Source organism: Lichenostomus cassidix, chromosome 2 (genome assembly GCF_008360975.1).
Source record: "Lichenostomus cassidix isolate B80296 chromosome 2, HeHo_3.0, whole genome shotgun sequence".
In the NCBI taxonomy this organism is placed as follows: domain Eukaryota; kingdom Metazoa; phylum Chordata; class Aves; order Passeriformes; family Meliphagidae; genus Lichenostomus; species Lichenostomus cassidix.
Genome location: NC_139482.1, coordinates 146,426,662 through 146,451,952, shown reverse-complemented (window position 1 = coordinate 146,451,952; position 25,291 = coordinate 146,426,662). Strand labels below are relative to the sequence as shown.

The window sequence follows — 25,291 nt, the reverse complement described above, 5'->3', positions numbered from 1 at the left end:
GAAAAATGTTAATTACTCATTCAGTTGTAACATCTATATTGGTTATATTATTCTCATAGGTTTTTACAGAAGGTTAAGATAAATCCAAGAACATAAATCTCTGCACACTTCCTTAATGCTTTTTTTTTCCCCTAGCTGCCTGAGTAGTATATTTAAAAAGGAAGTAGTTTAATTTAGACATTAAAAGTGGGAACAGTTATTTCCCAAATTTTACCATCTAAGATTGGGTCTTTTCAAGGCACTCCCCATCTTGGGCTGTCCTTTCCCATTTATTAGTGCTATCTGAGAAAGGACATTTGTGGATTAGGGAGGGAATTGGTCTGTGAGTTGTTCTGCTTTGTTTCTGCTTTGTTTCTTTATGGACACCATTAGAAAGTTCCGCATTGCAAAATCAAGCTGCCAAAGTGGGAGAGTTGATTGATGTCCTCCTTTGCTTTATACTCTGTGGTGCATTTAAAGCGGAGTGTCCCTGTGCTGGATTCTCTCAGGAACACATCAAAACACTGCTGCTTGCAGTGGTGAGGTAATTCCTACTTCACAAGGCAGTGCAGAGATGTCTAATTTTTTTACTCATCAGGAATTTGGTGTTGCTACACAGTCCTCTGTAGCACACCAGGGACACCCATTCCTTGCACATCATTTGCCCAAACTCTGTATTCAGTTCTACATTTGGCCATAAGTACCAAAGGCTAAAAGTCAAACTTCTAGTAAAAGGGAGTCAACAAAAAGCTAAATTTTGTCGTCTTTGTCACCACAAAACCAAAAGCTTCTACTGGTTTAGTGGTCCAGGTTGCATAAGCAGAAGTTGCACCTGCATCAGTACAAAGTGTGTTGCAGAGTTCCCACACCCAAACTGAAATTTGTTTGTCAAGCAAGAATACCAAATGACCAATTTCTCTCATGAATAAACAGCAGAGCATTAATATTTCACATCCACTGTTCTCAAACCTGTTGTCTTTCTTTGTTTTTTTTCCCCAGAGGAGCTATCTGTGGAGGAGACATTATCCCATCTTTGTATGGAGCTGCAGGTATTTCCTTCAACAGAATCTGTCCTTATGCTTTCCAAGACAATTTTTCAAGTGCAGAGATAGCCCAGTCATGTATCAGAGCAGGGAAAAAGAGAATTTGGTGCCATCAGAAAGTTTCTTGACTGCTTCTGTTCCAGCTACTCTTTCACATAACTTTGATTGGTTGTGTATAAGGTATTCCTGTCACTTTTAATAAGCCACCAGCTGGATTGTCCTAATATCCTTCAGTGAGCCTAGCCCTGAGTATCAGTATGACAAAAAAACTATTTGGGGTAGGTTGCAATTATAGCTTTTCTGCTGACAGGAGAAAAGATACTTTGGCAGGTTGTACAACCATATATTTTCAAATAAAAATACCTAAATGTGTTGGGAGGCTTATGGGAGGAAAAAAGTGATTTTGGCACAGAAGTGACTGAACTACTCTCTTGAACTTGCTTCTGCCAAGTTTATTTCAAGTGAGACAAAGACAAGTCATCAGGAGTGTCAGGAAGAAATGCAAGTGCCAGCTGATCACTGGAAAAAGTGTTTTAGAATCGGAGATTTGATATATTTTATTTATCATTGGATCATAGAATCATTAAGTTTGGAAAAGATCATCAAGTCCATCCTTTGACCGAATATCACCATGCCCAGTCAACCATATAAATAAAGTGCCACCTACTTATTTTTTTTTAACAATTCCAGGGTAGGTGATTCCACCACTTCCCTGGGGAAGAGAATTTGGTAACAATTAATGGAGGGAAGATGAGTCCAAACCAAATGAGAAGTCCATTTACACCCCTATTACAAATTGTGAGCTAATGTTTGTCAGCTGTGGCTTAAAAACTGTTTGAAATGGCAAATTTATTAGTTTTAAGTCCTGACTTGGATGCTTTGCAGGGAATCTGATTTCACATAAAATTGATTCAGAGAAGCATAACTTATTGGGCTCATCTCCATTAGATTTAGAAGTTGAAAGGGTATGGGACAGAAAACACAATCAAGAGTCTCCTTCAGACTAATTTTTAATGCAGTAAGTATTAGTATATCATTATTAGAAGTAGTTTCCTTCCTTCCTTCCTTCCTTCCTTCCTTCCTTCCTTCCTTCCTTCCTTCCTTCCTTCCTTCCTTCCTTCCTTCCTTCCTTCCTTCATTCCTTCCTTCCTTCCTTCCTTCCTTCCTTCCTTCCTTCCTTCCTTCCTTCCTTCCTTCCTTCCTTCCTTCCTTCCTTCCTCCCTCCCTCCCTCCCTCCCTCCCTCCCTTTCTCCCTTCCTCCCTTCCTCCCTTCCTCCCTTCCTCCCTTCCTCCCTTCCTCCCTTCCTCCTTCCTTCCTTCCTCCCTTCCTTCCTTCCTTCCTTCCTTCCTTCCTTCCTTCCTTCCTTCCTTCCTTCCTTCCTTCCTTCCTTCCTTCCTTCCTTCCTTCCTTCCTTCTTCTTCTCTCCCTCCCTCTCTGGCACATTGAAATGTTTGACAACCAATAAACTAGAAAAATAGCCATCACACACCTATTCCTAAGATGACTTGCATTAATAATGCATCTGCCTTGAAGACTGAGCTTTCAATTTATGATGTAGGAAACAGCTTACTGACTTAACAAATAAAAAATTAATGTTGACATACAGCATATAAAATTGGGTGCCATAAATAAAGTAGTGCCCTGACTCTGCAAAGGTAAATATTTGGGCAAGATCTTTTATTTCCCCCAGTATCACCCTGATTTTTCCTGTACCAGATTGAGTGCTGAAGTTTGTGCCATTTTGGACAAGTGATTAAAACAAAATAGCACGCAAACAATGTAAACACAGTGACAATATCTGTTTCATCCACACACAGATTCTCTCTGCTTCTCTCACAGACAGACAATTTGCTTTTAATCATGGCTTAGTTTGCAGTGTCACCAATCTGGAAACTACCTGCATAATAAAATGTGAAAAATAAGCAGGCTTTCAGCTAGAGTGCAGTCCAAAAAAAAAACAACAAACAAACAAAAAAAAAGAGACCTGGTGAATAATATGGAGGTAAAATGCAATGTCTGTCTCTCATTAAAGATATTAACAAGTTGAGAACTCAAGGCTTAAGGGAGCTGGGTTTGTTCCGCCTGGAGAAGACTCCGGGGAGAACATTTAGCACCTCTCAGTACCTAGAGAGGGCTACAGGAGAGCTGGAGAGGGACATTTTACAAGGATATATAGTGCTAGGACAAGTAAATATGGTGTTAAACTGACAGAGGCCAGGTTTGGATTAGATATTAGGTAGAAATCTTTTATTGTGACAGTGGTGAGGCACAGGCACAGGTTACCCAGAGAAGCTGTGGATGCTTCATCCCTGGAAGTGTTCAGGGTCAGGTTGGATGGGACTCTCAGCAACCAGGTCTAGTGGAAGTTGTCCCTGTCCATGGCAGGGTGTTGGAACAAGTGTTTTGGTTTGAGGTTTCTTGTTTGGTTCCCGCTCAATCACCCATCTGTATCTTAATGTGACATGGCTGCGAGGGCTCCTTTTGCTCACAGAGCCCGGTCATGCTTTATTATTTCAGAGCATCTAGCTCCATCTGGTGGATAATTTGGAAGCTACACGATTTGATTTCCCTGCCAGTTACTACGCCTGCAGTTAAGTGTCTGCAAAAAATTATCTGTTCCTCTTCTTGCTGTCTAATTGGGTAGCTGAGACCTTTTGCACTAAAATGTGTGATTTTAAAGAGTAAAAGAAAATGTCTCACCAGCTTCCTTTGGGATAAAATAACTGAAAATGGCAGCTTGAAAAAAGATATTCCTAAATCAAGAGAATTTTTTCTTGTAGCTGTTGTTTCTAAAAGAATTTAATCTGATGTATGAACCGATTTTTTCATAGCACTGTCTTGATCTCATAATTTCCTTTCTCTCCTCCAGCTGCTGAACAATCCGGAGAAGATGGCAGAACAGATAAGCAAGGACCTCGCCTGGCTTTGCTCTCACCTCCTGGCCCTGTGGACCCAATTCCTAGAGGTGGCAACGCTCCATCCAGAAGTCACAGCTTATCTGACTCAGGAACATCACATGCTAAGGGTAATGTTAAAAAGTTAAAAGCAAGTTCAGTAACAGTCACCTGCTGATAAACATTAGAGATTTATCTGGATATATATTTCCAATGCAATTCTGCCTCTGTGAGTGTTGACATGAAATGGGGTGAGCACAACAAGAGTTGAAGAGGAGGGGAAGAAGAGGTGAAGCCCAGGATTTGAAGTTACAGATTTCAGTTTCTGGAATGAAGACTGTTGATTTTATGTGACCTGGGATCCTATGTCAAATGAGTAGCCCAGAGATCTGGTCTACTCATGAGAATGAGTAAAATGAGAATGCCAGGATCAGACACAGAAGAGGAGGTGGGTGGGAAGAGGTATATAATATCACCTATACTTGCTAGTTATCCCTGAATAATAAACATTTGTTTAAAAAAACCAGAAACATCACTGTGACAAATAACAAAAAGTATGATTTTATCCCAACTTGTTTCACAAAGCTACCATGAGCAATATGGATTTGTTCTCTTCACTATGTCACATATATATATGTAGCTATTTGCCTTTCTCACAGTGAAGTGAAAATAACAAAATATTAATGTTGATGTTGAAATTGCTTCTTGTGCTGGGTAATAAAGAAGGCACAAAACCACTTGTCATTTGAGTGAATGTTGTCAGATCTGCTTATCTGATTAGTTCAGCAAGTGCTCTGTCTTCCATCAGGACGTTCTTGGTTATTGACCAGACACCATTCCAGCACATCACCTGAGCTGAACTCAGTCTGATCTAATCATTGCAGTAGGGACAATAGAGAAAAGGGCAGAATTCACCTTGCACAGGACTAGGAAAGTGCAGTGCAGGTATTGCCATCTCAGCTTATGTTTTTGCTGCTGTCAAAGTCAGTGGAGGTCAGAGTGACCAGAACAAGTCTCTCCAGGAGTTTGAAAAAATGGGGCATAAAATTCAGGAAGAGGTGGCTGAGTGCCTGATGCTGAAGCTCCTGGTTAATCTGACAAGGTGTCCCTTGGCTCTGAGGGGACCTGGGTGGCTTTCAGGCAAAGGACCCAACTTTGGATGCTCCCAGCTCCAGCAAGGTGAATCACAGCCTGTGGTTTGTTTGAGTCTCAGCTGATGCCAAATATCGTCTTGACCTTTGTCAAATTACATAACTTTTTATGCTCTGGTTCCTCCCCATGTAAACTGTGTGTAATTACACTTTTTCACCTCTGGAAAACGGTTTGAGAGCCCTAGATGAAAAATCCTACTGTTAAGATACAGTCTTTTTGAACGGTTCCTTGTCCTTTGTTCAGAAAGGCTGTTTGCTGAAGCACAGCTGGGATTTAGGGAGATGCTGAGATGCTCTGACATATGCTTTTCACTGCCATTTTCTGTCCCTGTAACAGAGGTCAGTTTTACAATTATTATTAGCAGTGTATGGGCTGCAGTTTAACAGCTCAGTACATTTGATTGCATATTATGCTTGATTCATTTAAACTCAAAGCTTATTCCAGGGCAGATGACAGCACTGAATTTTTTATAGCTTATTTCACACTCTGTGCTCTGCCAGCCACTTCAGATCCATGGCTCTTTTGTAATTGATTATCCAACAATGAACAGATCTAATGTCCATGAAGGGATTTGAAGAGCTCTCATTTTGTAAGTATCATGACATAAGTGTGTTTCTACCATGATAGGGATTATTCTCCTCTGGACTGATATGTGAGACTTCCTTTGCTGTTGTGGTAGTTTGAGAGTCACTGTGGATGTTCTCATAGAAGAGGCAATCAATTAGGAATTGTTCTAATTTAGTAAGTCACTCCTCTACTGTTTTTTGCACAATGGCAAAGGAATAAATCTTACCCACATTAACAATACAGGGAAAATTGTAAATTTGACAGCTTTCAGAAAAGTAGTCAGAAGATGCAGATAACCAAACTTTGATTTATTGTCAAGGGACTCATCTTACCTTGCAGCAAAATATGCAACAACACCAGCTGCTCTGTGCTGATCTGGAAAAATGAAACAGAATTGAACTTTTTTTTTTTTTTTATTAGTGTCATCAGAGTGATGCAACACAGATGGACCAAACTAAGGAATCTGGTCCTGACAGTCACTTCTCTGTTCTTAGACTTATGGCACTTGTTACCTTGTGTTTAACTTGTGTGTCTCTCTCTCAGGTGAGGAGATTCTCAGAAGCCTTCTTCTACACTGAGCATCAGAAACCTGCTGTGCTCATGTTCCAGGAAGGCCTGTAAGTAATCCTGTTTCTGGAATGACTAAAAATTTACTTTAAAATATTTTGCAATCAAGAATGAGATCTTTTTCTGCAGGGTGTGAAGGAGTTTGCTTTAAGAGAGGTCATTGGCTCTGTTTTAGCTCCATATTGTAAACCTATTGAAATGTATTTCAAAAGTAAGTGACTGATCAGGCAAGCACCAGAAATAATTAATTTCAAGCTTCACATATCGATATAGATTATATAGATATAGATTATAAACAGGTGTATACACACACATACACATATATACATATACATGTAGATATATCGATATATAGATATTCCATTCTTCAATTAATTTCCTAAAACAAATACACCAGACCAAGCACTGGTGCTTTTAGTGGGAAATAACTTTTGATAAGCAAGAAATCTTAACATTTACAAATTCGCTTTTTACCATCCCCAAGATAGATTTTGGGGTAGGCATGGATATTTTATACTGTTTAGCCCAGCCCTACTTTCTCTAGCAGAAAGGATGTTTAGATGTAGACAGGAGCATTAAACAGGCAATGGAAAGCTGTAAATGTTGACTAGATGCAGCAGTGAAGGTCGGGAATGGCAAGTACCACCATGTTAGCTGAGAAGAGAAAATCATGGATATAATCTGAACTCAGGGCTGATAATTAATTGACCAAGAACCAAGTATGTAAAGCAGACAAGAAAAACAAGCATTGCACTGGGCTGCATTCATAAAAATATGCTCTAAACCATTGGCAAGTGTACTATTCTCCTGGACAATTCTTGCTTGTAACCAAACTGAGAAGTATGAGGAGCCAGTTTTAAAGCTACACCAGGGCAAATCCTACCTTTGGTTTTAGCCAGTGAATCCAAGTGGAGCACTGGGATGACACTCAGGACCTGACCCCTGAAGGCAGAGTTCAAATAAAGATGTTCAGCTTTGAATTTCTGAGTGATGAAGGTTATCCAGACTATTTGTCACCATGGGCAGACCACAACATTGCCAGTGTGAAATCCATCTTTCAGAAGGGGCTGAAAGGCCATGACACCAGGTCCTGTCACAATGATGATTTTTAAGTGAGACATTTGCTTCTGACCTAATGCAAAGAAGAAAATTGCTTTTCTCAGAGCTGTCATTGGAGACATTAAGGCTGATTCAGTGTTGATGGAAAGGTCCATGACTTCATTAGTGGATGGGTTGTATTGTACAAGGCTGCCTTGTTCTGCCAAATTAGAGCAGCACCATGGCTGCAGGGGACCAGTTGTGCTCACTTGGTTCTCCCATGTCAGGATTTTAGTGAGCTGTGTACAAGGAAAGCCCCTTGTCAAGATTCTGGGATGAGGACACAGACACTCATGGTCCCATTCAAACAAACTGGGAGAAGCCTAATTGCATGAAGTGCTTCTATTTCTCCAGGCAGTCATAGAAGTAACCTATTTCCTACACATAAACATAATGTTTTTCTCAGTGTTTATCAAGGAGACTAAGTAAAAAAACCAAAAAAACCAAAAAACCCCCAAAAACAAACTAACAAAAATCCACCAAACCAAAACAGTAAAAAAAAATTTAAAATTGGTCTGTGTAGAAAATCCAGTCTATAGAGGCCTTGTGGGAGAGTCATGTTTTCTTTCTGAATTTGCTAGATGATGTAGTTGGAAAAACAGAGTCTTGGTTGTCAGAGTATTATTAATATTGGGAGTGGTAGTAAGGATTATTAATTGAGTTCACAGAGTCTCCAGGTGAGATCAGTGCTCAATGTGCCAGCTGCTGTACAACCACCTCAAGCAGTAAGATTTTCCCATTTTTCTGTTCCTTATGAGACAAGAGCTGGTTTTTGCCTCCCATGCTGTTGTGAGTTTGTGTGAGGCTGTGCACCCACATGCCTGGCTGCTTAGGCAGAAGAGGACACATCATTTCCAGCAGCTTGCATATGGCACAGGGTGGAGGCCTCTAGTAGGTGACATATCTTCCTTAGATTTACAGACAAAAGATATTTCTCCTCACTTATTTTAATATCAGTCATTCATCTTTTTCACAAGGATATATAGTAATCAGACAAGAGGTACTGGTCTAAAGATGAAGGACAAATTTGCTTTCAGCTGACCATCTATGGAAATCTTTTTGCCTTACTCTTTGATATTTTCCTTATTTTTTGAGATGGATATTCAAATAGAAAAGCTCATCAGAAATAAAAATTATTGTATTTATTATAGCTGAACACATATTCATGTGGCAGTTAAATGTCGCATTCACTGAGGAGAGCCAGGTAGCATTTTGAGTGGCCCAAATAATGGAACAGATGGGGGCTACAAAAAAGCCAGAGAGAGACTTTTTACAAGGACATGTAGTGATAGTACCAGGGGCAATGGCTTCTAACTGAAAGAGAGTAGGTTTAGATTAGATATTAGAAAGAAATTCTTTACTGTGAATGTGGTGGGGCAGTGGAACAGGTTGTTCAGAAAAACTGTGGTTGCCCCATCCCTGGAAGTGTTCATGGCCAGGTTGAGCAATCTAGTCTGGTGGAAGGTGTCCCTGCCCATGTCAGCAGGGTTAGAACTAAATGATCCTGAAGGTCCCTTCAACCCCAAACCATCCTATGAGTCTGTGACTAGTTCTGCCAGGAGACAGTGGCTGAATTAATGTGCCTTAACTCCTCCAAATTCGTATATATGTGAGATTCTGCAGTGCTCTGAGCTCTGATGTAAGTGAGACAGAGGACTTGCCCTGCATCCTTCTTGGCTTAATTCTTCCCTGTACTGCTCAACCAAATTTTGGATTATTGCTTCCTGCATCTGGGTTTTGAAACCCTGACCACAGCCAGAGTGACAGACTTCATTTCCTGACCAGAAACCAGCTGAGTGATCCAGCCCCAGCCAGCAGGCAAGACCCTTGGGAGGACAGCTATGGGTGATGGCAGCTAACAGGAGCCTGTGGCAGTGGGATCTGGAATAATTCCAAAAACACTGAGGTTTTGAAGGGATTGTGCACATTGTAGGCATCTCTAACTGAGAAATGGAAATGTCCTAGAAGTGCTGGGTCCCCCTCATCATGTAATCACTGCTTCCCTCTCCTTTTACTCATTGACTCTGTCCTCTGCCCACATATCTGAGCTTGCAGGAGTGATGGAGAAACAGCACAGTAACAACTCACACACTCAATTTGTTTTTTACTTTGCTGCCAGGATCCAAAGCCACGCACAGATTTCTACAGAAATTCGTAATTCGGATTATTTCACCAGCATGCCCCCCCTGCCAGCAGAATGCCTGGACATCGATGGGGACTGGAACACACTCCCAGTTATCTTTGAAGACAGGTACACAGACATGCCTTGCAAAGGTGAGTGAAACTCCACAGGGTACAGCTTCATGGGACAGCTTGAGCTGAGGGAGGAACTTCCCCAGCCCAGTGGATGTGATCTCACATCCCTTGGGTTTATGAGATCAGAAGAGAGTGCGACTCTCTAAGTAATATTGAATTTTACTGTTTTGCCTAATAGCAAACTTGAGTATTTTCTTCACATTTTTCATCTTCAAATTAAGCTTTTTTGTTAAAATAGCTGGAGGGAAAATCTAAAAAGAAAACCAGATCTTTTGGATTTTTGCTACAGTACAAATTTAAAGGAAACTCAACACTAGACTGACATCCCCACAATGACATCTAGTGGTAAGAAATCTCAGAACAAAACCCAACAATTTCAGTGAAAAGCCCCACTCTCCCCTGAAGGGCTGCCTTGCCTTCCGAAAAATATTTTGCCCTTGAGTACCCAAATCAAATTTTTAATTAAGAAATTATTTAGTACCCCAGTTATTTAGTAAAACCTCTGGCTCTTACTACCTTATTCTTATCACTCAACCATTAAGATTACCAAGGATGAAATATGTATTAATATTATAGGTGTACATAATCTGGTGAATATAGGCTGTAGTACAAAATTTTTGCTCTTCCACAGTTATTCTACTGCCTCAATTTTGACAATACTCATTATAGGTATTCAAGTTATTAAACTGAATATTAACTGATCAAAAGTAAGAGCTATACTATGAACAATGTTGACGGACAGCAGGAATACAAAAAATATCAGTTTTGTTTCATTTATCTATGCTTTAAAAATCAGCAGTACAGATAGTTATATTCAGTAAAGAGTATTTTATTGATATTGTCTTCTTTGGCCTAAATGTAACTACTCCTTGAGTATAATTCTAGTTAAATGCACTCTGGCATGTGGATTTGTAATATGCCTGTAATGTATGTATAATTTATATAATATAAATGTATAGAATAATATTTTAAACTTTAAAATCCCTTTTTAAATTCCCACATTGCTTTGGGATGGTTGGTTGTGTTCTTACAGGTAATACTACTATTTTTCTTTCATTCTTTCAGATCAGAATTTGGAAGTTTTCTCAGATTTTGAGGTTCCTGCAAATACTCAAATGGATGTAACACAGGAAAATGAAGACTGTGCGTCAGATGATGCTACTGGAGTAATGAAAGGAGACTTTGGGAAAGATACTCTGCTAATACACACAGACAGGATAAATGGGAATCCTTTATGCCTACACAGCAGTACTGAAGCTGCTGCTAAGGGTTTAAACCAGCATTCCACATCTCAGGTATGTACAGTGAACAAAGAAGGCCAAAGGAAACCTGAAAAAAATATTTTCGTTTCAAGAGAGGAAACTATTTCTGACTCGGAGCCAGGCAATACAGAACACATGTCAGAAGACTTTAAAACATCCGAGGAAGTTTTATTAAAAGATGATAGACTTGGGGCAGATGTTACCTGTGGAGACATGGAACCCAGCAATAAGGACTCCCCAAAAAACGAGCCTGTGTTAATTGTCAGTGCTCAGTATGAATGTGGAGCATGTGGAACTGATAACATGGAAGACAGGACTGAAATGCAGGAACTAGATGAATTTGGTCATCCTGAAACTAATTTCACTTCATCTGAGCTTGCACTGAATGAATTGACCAGTCTTGAAAAACCAGAAGATGCAGACACCAAGGCCCATCTCCCCGTTTTGAAAGCTTTGCCTTCACACAGCTGTGACGTGAAATCAGTCACAAAAGAGCAACGAGGTGAGGAGAGTGAAGAATTCACCTTGATGTCAGGGGTCATTAAAAGATCCTCCTCTATAATATCTGATTCAGGCATTGAAAGTGAGCCCAGCTCAGTGGCATGGTCTGATGCTCGTAGCCGAGCCCTGGAGCTGCCCAGTGACCGGGAGATCCTGCACCACCTGGTCCGACGGCATGCCATCCACCGCAATTCCCTGGAGGGTGGCCACACGGAAAGCAACACCAGCTTGCCCAGCGGGATCCAAGCATCACTCACATCCATCAGCTCTTTGCCCTTTGAGGAAGAGGAGAGGGAAGTGGAGCTTACCAAACTGACGAAATCTGTCTCAGCTCCTCAGATCAGTAGCCCAGAAGAGCCCACAGAGGAGGTGGATATATCAAAACACAGTGAAGCCACCGCCGGAGATTCAGATCAAAACTTAAGAAGCTGCATGGAAACAGAAGATAAAGATGGGAAAATACTCATGGACTTTTCCAAGTGTCAAATCACCACTGAAAGTGGAAAAACTGAACCAAGAAGACATCCCAAACCCCTCCTCAAACACAGTAGCAGTAACACTGAATTACAAGGGGAGGAGGAAAGAGGTTTTCCAGAGTCTTGTTGTAGTTTGGAAAATACAAGGCCACCCATTTGTCCTCAGCAGCTCCAAGATAATGTCTCTGAGTGCCTGTCAGTGGAGAGCAATGGTGAGTGCAGCTTAAAAACACCAAGGGTTTGTAATTACTTGGACAAAAATATAGATAAGGTTGATACATGCACTGAGGATCCAAAGGATAAACTTAAGCTGGACATTTTAAAAATGCCACAGGGCTCCTCCAATAGTAGAATTTCAGGAGAGGAGAATTTCTCACAAAGCATAAAGGTGGTACCAGATTTTTGCTATCCTGTTGCAGCTCCTTCAGAAACCTCCACTGAATTTGGCCCACTGCGGGGAGAATGTGGCAGCTCTCTCTCTGATGAGAGCCCAGCAGTGCATGGAGAAATGCAGGGGCTGCAAGAAATTGAGCTCAATGACTGCCCTGCCTCAGCAGACCCTGCAGGGTCCCACCAGGATGAGCATCCTCAGGAGCCCAACAGCCAGGAGAATAAACCCGTAGCGAACGGCACCGGGTTCCCTTTGGCCACCACAGAGGGAGTAGCCCTGGAAAGCAGAAAGGCTGCTGATGTGGTTAACCTGTCCGTCTCTTGCACAGCCACCTGTCTTCCCTTTTCTTCCGTGCTCAAAGAGAGCCCTGCCGTGGTTGGCTCCTCGGCAAAGCAGGCTGCGTTCCCCATCACGCGCCAGCCGCTGGGCTCCTTCGGAGTTGTCTGCTCCAATTCCGATGAGGTGGATGAAGAGACCAACGAAAGGATGCTGAAGTAAGAATGGCTAATTAATTCATTAATGTAACCGTAATGCCAAGAGACCCTGAAACAGTTCAGGACCCTAATGCAGTAGGCATACAGGAAGCTTGAGTTTGAGAGAGAGTTGCCTGGGGAGTTTCAGTGTAAATAATCCAAATAGACAAATGGTTCATATAGAATGAATTATCTAAATAGACAGGAAGGATGAAAACACAGAGAGACCAAGATTGCCAAAGACATCAGGTCCTTAATTCTCATGAAAAGCAGTGGGATTTAAGTGTCTAAATAATCTTTAAGACCTGACCCTCCTTCATGAAATCAAGGATACCCAAAGCTGAGTATCGATCCCAGACAGTCAGTTCACTCTGGCAGTGCCAGAGACTGCTTTTTAATCCTGCTTCAGTAATTGCAGGATTAGCATTTCATTCATTAAACTTTGTATTGGGGAGTTCAGATTGGCTGGTAGGTCTCAGCTTCACCTTCTCAAACTGGAAAAATGGGAGAATTGGAACCATGGATAGCTGAGGAAGAGGCATTATTTTTGCTCCTTGCTAGATTGCCCAATGCAAAAGTGCAACCTCATGACCTTGATGTCACAGGGGCCCATTTCGCAGATTGGCACATTACCACTTGCATATTTGCATTATATTTTGGTGCCTCTGCTGTGCTGAGGAAAAGCAGTAGCACTGAAATTTCTCAACTCATTAAGCTGCCCATAATGTTGGCTGCCTGCAGGTGCATTCATTTGCAATCCAAGACTTTATTTTTATTCTTTTGAAAGCATCCTGAAGTCTGTTTTATACACCACGGTTAAGTCCTGACAAATCTAAGTACAGAATTTGTTTCTTCTTTGTGAAACAGAACATTTAGGCATGTATTCATGCACATGAATCCATGGCCTCCAGGTTCATGGCCCAAACCCCATTTTTTTTTTCATTGTGGTGACCTTTAAAAGTAGTTGGGCTGATGTAAGTAATTACTCACCATTGGAGCTGAGTATCTTAGAGGTCTTTTCCAACCTTAATGATTCTATGATTATCTCAAGTTGCCTTACGATATCCCCAAGATTTAAAGGTTAAATCTCCTAAGCTCTTTCACCCCAGTTTCCTACTCAATTCTACAATATCATTGTGATTATTGATTTATAAATTGTCTGCATAAGTTTTACTAAGTCAAAAAGCTACTGAAAATTTTGCCATCTTCAGACAGAGAAAGCTCCAGGGTGAATTCGGGTGTCAAATTTTAGACCTTTAGTAGGAAAGGTGTTATCTTAATTCTTTCAGTATTGAGATGCTCGTCTTCTAAATTCTACTGAATAGTTTCAAAAGAATCCAAAACCAGACAAAACCAAAACTATCTACCACATGAGGTACATCCTTTAGCTCTAATCTGAAGAAGGGGGAGAGCACCTTCTACCTGGCTGTATGTGCATCTGATGGTAGCAAAATTATACATTTTGCATTTTAGTACCTATAAGGCAAATTACATTGCTAAGAGGCAAAATTGCTAATTCGGTAGCTCAGTCTCATTTTCTGAGATACCAGGAAATTAGTTTTTGCTACTCTTTCATTTCTCTGGCAAGTGTGAGTTGCTAATGCACTTTAGCTATTCCCTGTATGTAGCCAAATTATTCAGAAACAGAGTTTCTTCCCTTCATTTTGACTTCTCCCAGTTCTAATAGATAAGGAATTGCATCCAGGTCTCTACTTGAAAGCTGAAACATAATGAAGCCTCCTCATTTCTAGTTTGAAGGTTTGTTGCTGAACACCCAGTTCTATTGTGATTAATTAATGTATTCTCCAGTTTTTATCAGGCCAAAGAAAAATTTAAAAAAGAAATGAAGATTGAAGGATTTCTGTACAGTGACTTATCTGTACTAGCTTCTGATATCCCATATTTTCCACCAGAGGAAGAGGAAGAAAATTTGGAAGATGGAATTCACCTGGTTGTCTGTGTCCATGGATTGGATGGTAAGGCCAGGAAGAATTGCTGTTTGTAAGTCATTCTGGTGTAAATTAAAAAAAAACAAACAGTTATTCAGCAAGTATGAAAGGATGGAGAGTCTATGTGCAACATCTATGTACTTGTTTTACTAAGTATTTATTCCTTATTATACTATTCAGTCCATCCTAATAAAGGATTTGGGGGAATATTACATATTTTCACTAATAAATGGGGTTCTGCTACCTGGTTTTAGTTTTCCTTTTTTTTAAACAGAATTCTACATCAAAACACATCAGTCCTCCTGTGTACAGGAAGAGTTCATTACAATATCTCCTTATGTCTTTCCACAGATGCTTGGTTGTTTTGCAGTGTGTCCCCAGGAGGAAAATGTTATTTAAACCCCCAAAATACTGTTAGAGAGTAGATAGTGGCTGACTTTAGAAAATGAGAGAATAAAGATAATTCTTTGCTGCAGAGGAAGCAGGTCCAGGGATTTTTTAGATATATGCTTTCTAAGCAGAAAGCAGTTATATTATATGTGAACTTTCTCTTGAAAAAATTCAGGTATCAATTAGAAAGGTGTAGATGTTAGCCTTGAAACTACAGAGAAGGAGGAGCAGAGGCTCTGAAATCTCAAAAAAATGGAAAACAAGCAATAACTGGCTTGAGTAAAGGCAGTTTGCCATTGATTATCTCAGTAGCAGGAATGCCCTTCTTGTGAGGTGGCATGACCTCCTTCACCAACAAAATATTTCAGAAGACTTTGGAATTTCCTGGTACATAATGAGGCATCTCTAAAAATATTAGGAGCCTAACAGTATTTCAGCATCATCTCTAATTGTGAATACATGAGTTGGGCTACTCTGCCTCTGAAGATAGAGCTCTACAGCGCAGCACAGCGACTGCGATGTCCCTGGGGGCCTCAACTCAGCTTGTTGTCCTTTTGTCTTACTTCTGCTGTTCAGCAAATAGAGGACAGATTTATTCTGGACCTGATCTTTGCCCTTTCTTCCCCACCATTTACAGTCTCTCACAGCAGCAGGTGAGCTCCAGCCCACCTAGGGTGGCTGTGGGAATTCCTGTCCTCTCACTGTTTCAATGCGTGATCCTGAGGTGTGATAACCTTCTCAGTAGCACTTAGCAAGAGCACTGAGGTGTCAAGGTTGTTGTGTTAAATTGATTCTATATTGGCTATTTTCCTGTTGAATTGCATCTTATAAAATACCATTTGTTCCTAGGTAACAGTGCAGATCTGCGGCTGGTAAAGACCTTTATAGAACTGGGACTTCCCGGTGGAAAACTGGACTTCCTAATGTCTGAAAGAAATCAGGTAGTAAAGAGCTAATTTCTGTCTTCCTTTAGATTGCTGAAACAGGACCTTCAGCAAAGGCCTTTTCACCAGCTGAGTGAAACAAAAGCACTGGGGAATTCAGGGAGGTTTATGTAGTAGGTAGTGCAAAGGCCTGGTTCTATTCCTGTCTAATTTGATAGAGTGTTCAAACCTATTAGAAAATATTCCTGTCATTAAAGTCAAAGGCAATGACATTAGCAGTAATAGGACTAGGCCTCGGAGGAAGAAAATGGATTTATCCTTCCAGTTTGCAAACTTGGCAGCTTGGTGCCTCTGCAACCCAGCATTAGCAGAATGCAGCAAGTTTAGTGATGCTAAATTATCTGGAGGATGTGGAATATCCAGCAGGTGTTGTCAGCGTCCTTTGCTGCATCAGCCATTGCTTCTCCTGTTGCAGTGTTTGGGGGATTTATTTCCTTGAATGATAAAGAAATGTCTTCCAGAAAAATTGATTGGTGATCTAGGCAGAGAAACAGAAATGAATCCTGTGCCTTGCTTGGCAACGGAGCCATATTTATGACCCAAAGGCCTAACTTTATGCACAAGATAAGGATTTCAATTGTGCAGTCAGAAACATTATTCTGATTTATGAGCACCTGAGAAACTTGAGTCAAAACTTCCCAACCTTCTTTGTTCAACAGCTCTTATATATTGAAGTGGCTGGTTGGTATAAGTCTGTGAACTTGCCACCTTGCAAGGCTCTGTCAGCAGCAGACCTGTACACTTAACATAAGCAAGGTGAAAATAATGAGGAGACCAATTCCTATTTCCATCAAGGCCTCTTCTCAGAGAAGAGAATGTCTTCAGAGAATGAAACATCCTACAACATCTGTATTTAACATTACCCAGAAGCCACAGTGGGAACTCTTTAGTGGTCTTATAGTCTGGGAAGGTGGGGAAGTTCTCATAGCACTGGAAGTGGAACCTGGGTGGTTTGATGGCTGTTTTAATTCTGTAAAGCATCCTGTCACTGTTTTTTCCCCTTCTCTAAGAACCACACTGAAAATGACCCAAGAAATCAGTCATTTGGATGGGTTGCTTTACAGAGGATAATTCAAATCACTTCTTTCAGGCATTCATTTGTGAGGCATTAGACAAGCTCAACCAGGCTGAAATGATAGTAAAGGATGGAGATATACACAGGTGAAATATGATGCTTGATGTGTTTTGTTTATGATTAACATTCAGGCTGATATTCTTTCACTTTTAAACAACCTGAAAGGTTTGAGAAATTGAGCCTAGAAGGAAATCATTAATTATCAATGCAGACAAAACAAACACGCAGGAGGTTAGTGGACTGTTTGTAGTTTATGAGAACATTTATTTTAAGTCTGTATTGCAAAGTGAATATGCTCATGTTTTCCTTTGCAAGAACTGCAATTAGCAAGATGAGTTGTGTCACAAAAGCATTAATTACTGATATGTTTCAAAAGCATTAATTACTCATATGTTTGCTCTGAATAGCTGTTCCAACATTTGATGATTGTTTTGTGGCATCTCATTAGTTACGAGTTTGATTTAGAGTCCTGTTGGATTGCCAAATTACAAAGTTCTGAATAAGATCTGCCTGTAATCGTATACACTGGAAATATATTGCTTGTTTTATTGTCTCACAACTGGCAGTACTGTTGCAAGCAACAAATTATTCATCTGTCTCTAGCACTCATTTTCTTACTGATGACTGTTGAATAACAAACACACAGCATTGGATTAAGATGGCCAAATAATTTTGTGATGACATCCTTAGCATCAGCATAACCCCTATGCCAACGCATAATGCTGTAAAGTATTTTATTGCACTAATCTGTTGAATCCTAAATGCCAAAAGCTTTTCCTCCACGTTCAGAGCTTGGTATCTAGAGCAGCTGAGCATTAGCAGTTCTCACCAGAGTCAAGTCAGGCTGCTTTAGCACCATGCTTATGATTCTGGAATCACTCAGCAAACTCTCTCAAAGGAGAACTTCAATTGAAAAGAGGACTTGGAGACTGAGAAAAATCCCCCTTTTGTCTCCCTTGAACAACTATAGAGAAAATTTACACTGGTTATTACATGTCTGCTAGCATTTGACTTTGAATATTACATCAGTCTGCAGTAAGTGTGATATACTTTAATTCACCAACTCATTCATTTTTCACCAGACTGATACTTTTGCTGATTTTGATACAATGACTGACCGGTTATTGGATGAAATTATTCAGCATATCCAGCTGTACAACCTCTCCATATCCCGAATAAGGTAAGCTTTATGATAGCTAATAGTCTGTAACTGTTTGAGTTACATGAGCAACATCCAGTGGAATTAGCTGTTCCTAAAGTGCTCTGTGTCAAAAGCCATTGAACTGGTGAGACTAATTTTTACATTGTTAGAGATGAAAGAGAATCTTGTAGGCTGCAAAACCCAAGAAATTTTAATGAAAGGATTTTATTGAAAGCCCTAATAAAATCCACACCCTCCTGCCCCCCACCCCGAGAAATTTGTGCCATCCTTATGTTTAATTTAAAGAAAACACAGATGGGTTTCATGTTAATGTAATTCTTTATTTCCCAACAGTTTTATTGGACATTCCCTTGGTAACGTCATCATTCGATCTGTACTAACTCGCCCCAGGTTTCGCTATTACCTCAACAAGTTACACACCTTTCTGTCCCTCTCTGGGCCTCACCTGGGAACCCTTTACAACAACAGCACTTTGGTTAGTACAGGTAAGAGTTGATAGAAAGCTTTGACTGGCTGGGCTCCATGGCAGAGTGCATGAGAGGGTAACACGTGGAGGTGGGAATTTAGTGTAGCATGACTTGTCCATTGAAGCTGTGGAAAATATTTGCTGAAGACCTGAAACCCACAGGAAAAAATTACAATTTCAGTATCTACTACAAGGTCCATCACAGTGCTCCCTGGAAAGCCCAGGGGTGTGCAGCAGTGAGAGATGACCCTGTTTCCACTTAGTCTCCCATTGCAGAAGAGATTCTGCAAATAAAGAGAAGCTGAAAAAGAAACATTATTATGAAAATGGAATGTCACACAGTTCAGTCTTCCTGAGTGTTCCTGCTACTGTGAGACAACCACAGAGTCATAGCATAGTTTGGGTTGGAGGGACCTCAAAGATAATCTAGTTCCATTCCCCCTGCAATGGGCAGGGACATCTTCAGTTAGATCAGTTTGTCTGACCTGACCTTGAATGTTTCCATGGATGAGACATCTACCATCTCTCTGGGCAACCTGTTCCAGTGTCTCATCACCCTCATTGTAAAGAATTTCTTCCTTATATATAGTCTAAATCTACCCTCTTTTAATTTAAAACTGTCATCTCTATCCTGAGAGACCTTTTTATCCCTGTTGTAGTAGAGTAAACAAGACTTCTACTAAATTACAGTGCTATCCTTATGGTAGGCACGTGCCTTTAACTCCCTTGCTTGATGACTAGCAAAGCAGAAAAATATGCACCAATTTCCATTCCAGGTCTATGGCTCATGCAGAAGTTGAAAAAGTCAGGGTCGCTTTTGCAACTGACCTTCAGGGACAACGCGGATCTGCGCAAGTGTTTCCTCTATCAGCTCAGCCAAAAAACGGGTGAGTAGGGCTTTATGTGTCTTTGTAAATACCAAGGGCTCTTCCAGTGGCTTGTACTGGATTTGCCTGCTCTCCAGGGAGCAGAGGAAATCTGCATTTTGTTAATGATCTTTCTTTAAACATGCTTTTTAGAAGGGCTGCCCCGTTTAAAATCGAATATCAATTTTATCTGCCCGTTTTTTCTTTGCCAGTTATCAGAGAATGTATTTGCCAAACTGTTAACATCAAATATGACCTTTGTGCTGCAGTAAACATGCACCTAAGTTTATATTCTGCAAGCAGGAAACATCATTCTTGACAGGCCATCATTGCTTAATTTATGCTATGAGATGGAAACCATTTTTCCTTTTTTATTGTTTTTTGTAAGTTTAACATCTCTTGTCTCTAGGAAATATGACTCTGTGAAATGAAGAGAAAATTTTATTCATGTCTATTGTGACACTTCTGTACTACAGAGAGAGATGTATGGCCTCACACTAGAAGAATGATGTTTGAATAGAGAATTTTTCCCCATTCTTAGATTTGTCATGAATAAATGAAATAAATCAGGCTTTTCTTAAGGAAAAAAAAGCAAACATGATCCTTCTGTTGAAGCAGTTGTTTTCCTTTAAGAGTTATTTTTAATATTGTGTGTGAACTAACTGGTGTTAACTATGTACTGACAAGGTCACTACTGGATGTTTAATTATTTTCTCATACTTTGGTACACTGCTAATAGGAAAACACAGACTATGTTAATATGAATAGAACATCTAAATTCTACAGATACAAACTACATACCACAATCGATGACAGGAAGTTGACGTAAATTAGTGTTATTTGAATTTTCCCTTTGATTCCCTAACTCTTATTTCCATCGAGAACAGTTGATGACTGCTTATACTACAGTCAAGTTCAAATAAAATTGGGTCTACACAGAAAACTCGTATTGTAACTTCTCAAGCAATTTATTCCCAAGCATTTTTTGTGATTCAAAGTGATTTGCTGCTTGTTAGCTTGGTAGACTGGAGATAGAAGAGGCTATAAATGAAGGTGATGTCCTTGAAAATGGAGAAAGCAGAAATTTAAATGTAGAGAGAGTTGCCTGTAAAGTCAGAATCATCCAGGTAGATGCTCAGGCAAAATATCTGAAGGTGTAGATAGGTAGATGTGAACATATGAGATAGCATACTGATTCCACAAAGACATGGCTCTACTCTGGCACCCTGCCCCCAGAAGAAGTTGGGAGAACCTAGAGAGGGAGAAATGCCAGAAGCAGTGTTGTGCCTACATTCCCAGAGGACTCTGTAAACCTCCAGCAATTTCTGAATTTCTTATTAAAGAAGAAGTCCCTACCACTTTTCAATCTCTTTAACAAATGTTTGTGTTTAAAAGAAAACCAATAAAAACCAAACACAAAATAAACTATTCTTCCCTATTGAACCTCTTCACATAAGGTTTTAGATATGGTAACACTCACTGTTGCTTCTCCTGCTTTTTAGTTCAGACTGAAGTTGCAAACTGTTGGTTTGATTGCATAAGAAGAAAATGATAAACAGCTTCAGTCAGATTGTGCAAAGGCAGCCAGCTGGACTTTTCATTGTGGTGGTGATGGTCAGCTTTTCTATGAAAACCTAGAAATCCTAGCTATGGAATCATAGAAACATGGAAAGGGGTGTCCAAGCTCATTTAGTTCCAATCCCCCTGCCATAGTCTACCTTCCACTAGACCAGGTAGCTAAAAGCCCTATCCAACCTGGCCTTAGTTCTGGATCACTTTCAAATAAGAGGGTGGGGAAGATGAAGGACAAACCCACAGCTCTTCTGTGTTCAGGATGCTCTCTGGACAAGTAGATTAGGTCATCAGTGCCCATTTTCCAGCCTTTCTGTTAAATGTGGGTGACTCAAGAAGCCACAGACAGGTCAAATAGCAGGAGCTTGTTTCCACAGCTCATCAGTAGCCCCACTGCCTCCAGGGAAGAGGGAGGATTTGATGGTTTTAGTTGATGTACCAGCAGTGTGGATTTACCAGCAAGTGACTGCTGAATGCAGGGACTGGATGGATCCTAAAGCTCCCTCAACATTGATGTAACAGTATGACATCATAGCAGTGTCCTTTTCTTCTCCCTCTTCCTATTTTGTTTGAGAATTTTACTAATTTGTTGTGTTATTTATGAACTACATCCTGTTTAGAGGTATAAATATTAGCAAGAATAATGTTTTAATTTAAGTATTTTTTTATGGCTTGTTTACATACAATTAACCTGTGTGAGTGTTGATAAGTAAAAAATAGTTCACAGAAGCAACAGAAATGTGTTTAAGCTGTTATGAATCTAAGCATATGTTGCATGTTTTAATAATTATCTGTTTTGCAATGTAGATTTTCAAAAGCCTTTGAACATGAAATAGTCATGCTGACACTGTATGTATTTTCATCACTGTGCCTCATTGTGATTAATGTATTTAATATGTTTGCCACAGGTCTTCAGTATTTTAAAAATGTTGTGCTAGTGGCCTCACCCCAAGACAGATATGTACCCTTTCATTCAGCAAGAATAGAAATGTGCAAAAATGCACTTAAGGACAGACACACAGGTATGTTTAAGATCTTTAATATATTCCCAAGGCTGTTGAAGAATTGCATTTTTGTGCAACTCGGTCATTACATTAGAAGGGTTTTTCATCAGCATGATGAAAACTCAAATGTTTATTTGATAAGGAAGAAAGTGTTTGCTTCCCACAGGAAATTACTGAAATCAATAAAAGAAGCTTTTCAAGAAGCTCTTTGCCTGATAAAAACAAATTTCAATCAGGTCATAATCAAAGGTTTCTTACTGCTTCCTCCCCTTCCCTCTAGATTTTTTTTAATGGATAATAGTACTAGCTCTTGACAATGTTTTTCTGTAGTCTACTGATTTACTTGTATTGTCTCCTCTTTTATACACGTAATGAAATCTCTCTCAACACATCCAAAGAAAGGGGGTTTTCCCTTTGTTTACAACAGTGTTTGAATGATTGCAAAATAATTTGAAGGGCAGATATAAAATCATATTGGTTTGTAATAAAATCTGTAAAACACATCAGGACTCACACCACCAGAGGCCCTCCTGTGAGCTCAGGCTGTGTGCTGTCCCAGGTATTGCCTTTGTTATTAGCAGACTTCCTCATTTATAAAATGTTTCATGGCTTCAGTTTGATACCAGTTCCAGGAATAATGTTCAGTGCAATTTCATCCCCATTTCACATATGTGATTACCTAGAAATGGAGGTACACTTAGGAAGCAGAGAGAGACACACAGGTCCAACAATCAGCATGGCTGCCTTCACACTCTTTAGTTGTTGACAGCTCTTTCTATCCTACCTCAGACATGAATTAAAAGGTAATTCTTCAACTCACTTACAGTGATTATTTCTCAGGGAGATGTTTGCCCTTGCAAGAGCCAGATCAGTACATTTATCAGTATATCAGATCATTTATCAGTATATGTTTCCTGAACCATTATTTCTGCCCCTGTAAACACCTCAACCATCTACATGACATCCTTCCTGCATCAGAATCCCCAGAGAAACCCAAATGGACTCAAGTCCTGCCAGATCCTCTCACACTTGAATCCACAACTGCCCTGAAAGAAACACGAGCATTTTCTTCACTTAGAGAGGGAAGGTGACTAAATGTTGAGGCTGGCCTAGTCCTTAGGCACCTTCAGAAGATCTCTCCTCATGTCTTGAGCCTCCATTAGATGAACACCACTCTGGCACCTGGCAAATCTTCAAACTGGACTACATTTATTTTGGCCTTGCTTCCATTTTGCTCTCCTTCTCCTCCTTCTCCTCCTTCTCCTCCTCCTTCTCCTCCTCCTTCTCCTCCTCCTTCTCCTCCTCCTCCTCCTCCTCCTCCTCCTCCTCCTCCTCCTCCTCCTCCTCCTCCTTCTTCTTCTTAATGGTAATTTAATGATACTGGAAGGAAAGAGAGGATCTGGGAGCTTTGGCATGTAAATGTGGTCTCCCAACTCTTTTTCAGGTCCTGTTTACGCAGAAATGATCAACAACCTGCTCCAGCCTTTGATTGGGGCCAAGGACTGCACTTTGATCAGACACAACGTGTTTCATGCTCTGCCCAACACCGCCAACACGTTGATAGGCCGGGCTGCCCACATTGCTGTGCTGGACTCGGAACTTTTCCTGGAGAAGTTTTTCCTCGTGGCAGGACTCAACTACTTCAAATAGTGCCTGAAGTGTGGGGTAACAGAGGCCAACCTTTCCATTGAGTGGAGGAGACTCCCTTAGCCAAAGGAGTGCAATGTTAGAAATGAGATCAGGTGGGACTTTTAAACTCTTCATTTCCATTTCTCTTTCAGAGAATAAAGTGCTATGGCTTTAAGGCATTCAAGCTTCCAAGTATTGGTGCTTTTGGAAGAAATAAATATTCCTCTTCAGTTTCTATGTTTGTCCACATAAAGACATGAGCCACTTCTGAAGTACAGAATCAGAATAAGAAGGTTAATTATCTAAATGTGATTGGACCAATATAATTCCCATTTCTCCTGAATATCAAACCAGGAACTTGTCTGTCCTTGATTTAATGCTGATTTATGTATTAAAAAAGCTCTACATTTGTAGCACTTTTGGGGTAGTTAACACACAAGGAAACAGGTGTATGTGAACTCAGGTTAAAACCTTCTTTGTGATGAACTGAGAAGTCTGAAAACCATTTATGAAATTTCAGTCTTTCTGTTTGTTGGAAGAAAATATTTGGATGATTCCATTGCCGGTAATAATTTGTAACACACAAATTGTACGTTCAAATAATGGAAAAGAGTAAAATATTTTACATAGGAGGAAGAAATACTGATATTTGTCTGTAAAAAGAAAAACCAGCTTTAGGTTGGGAAGAATTTTGTTCAAATTAGAAGCTGCCAAACCAAGAGGAGTATATTGGATTACTTGTAAAATATCAGTGGCATCTGTTAACATTTTTTTCTGTTTACATTTATAGAGGATAATAACTGTCCTTGTTATAACCTTAAAGGTACAATTTTTACTTTTACATTTGTACCTAAGTCCATATGCCCCAAGGTTTGTTTTTTCTTGTTTTTTCTTTTTTTCTTTGGTTTGGTTTTTTTGTAATTTATTATGCTGATATGGAATTCAAAATGTATCCAGTTCTGCCATAAAAATACCCAAACATTTGGAAAAAAAAAAGAAAAAAGGCTGGAGATACAGAATGGTGAGGATTGTGGAAAGCTTAAAAATATAAAGATGTCTTAAGATCCTCTGCAATACTCTATAAATGCTTTGTTAATGCCCATTTGCGATGCTATATACAGTCCTAATTATTATCTTGTTACAGTTGGTTGAAATATTTAAAACTTTATTCATGCAATGATATCCAAGTTGTTTTTAAGAATTTGAAAAAGAACATTTTTCTTGATTTTTAGTTTTTTTCATCAAAGTTTCATTAAGATTTTTATCGAAAAGTTATCAGATTTAAAGTGACAAATTTCAATAACTTTCTGCACATTTTCATAACATTTTGATAAATTTTCAATATCACAGTAGTTTTTTGAAAAAAGAGAAAGTGAACATTTCTTCACAATTATTTTTGTTTGTAAGGCAGGCAATTTTTTAATGCAAATACAATCTGTTTAAAAATACAAATGAATAGGTCTCTATATCTTCTAACAAACACTGTAAAATATTACAAACTTTAGGTGTCAAGACTCCCATCAGCAAACTAAGATCAAGATAGTGGAGATTTGTGAAATAAGAGAAATGAAAAC

General features: G+C 39.8%; 1 protein-coding gene across 1 annotated transcript in view; it reads left to right on the top strand.

Annotated features, from left to right (window-relative positions):
- FAM135B (family with sequence similarity 135 member B) overlaps positions 1-24,571 on the top strand; it is a 190,906-nt gene extending 166,335 nt beyond the window's left edge. Inside the window, exons 9-20 of the mRNA XM_085053635.1 lie at positions 979-1,028; positions 3,893-4,048; positions 6,180-6,253; positions 9,421-9,575; positions 10,623-12,681; positions 14,470-14,636; positions 15,849-15,940; positions 18,101-18,198; positions 18,514-18,665; positions 19,423-19,533; positions 21,993-22,106; positions 23,533-24,571. Coding sequence (XP_084909761.1) covers positions 979-1,028; positions 3,893-4,048; positions 6,180-6,253; positions 9,421-9,575; positions 10,623-12,681; positions 14,470-14,636; positions 15,849-15,940; positions 18,101-18,198; positions 18,514-18,665; positions 19,423-19,533; positions 21,993-22,106; positions 23,533-23,738 — 3,434 coding nt within the window. The 3' untranslated portion in view covers positions 23,739-24,571. The remainder of the gene's footprint in view (positions 1-978; positions 1,029-3,892; positions 4,049-6,179; positions 6,254-9,420; positions 9,576-10,622; positions 12,682-14,469; positions 14,637-15,848; positions 15,941-18,100; positions 18,199-18,513; positions 18,666-19,422; positions 19,534-21,992; positions 22,107-23,532) is intronic.
- Positions 24,572-25,291: the final 720 nt, after the last annotated feature.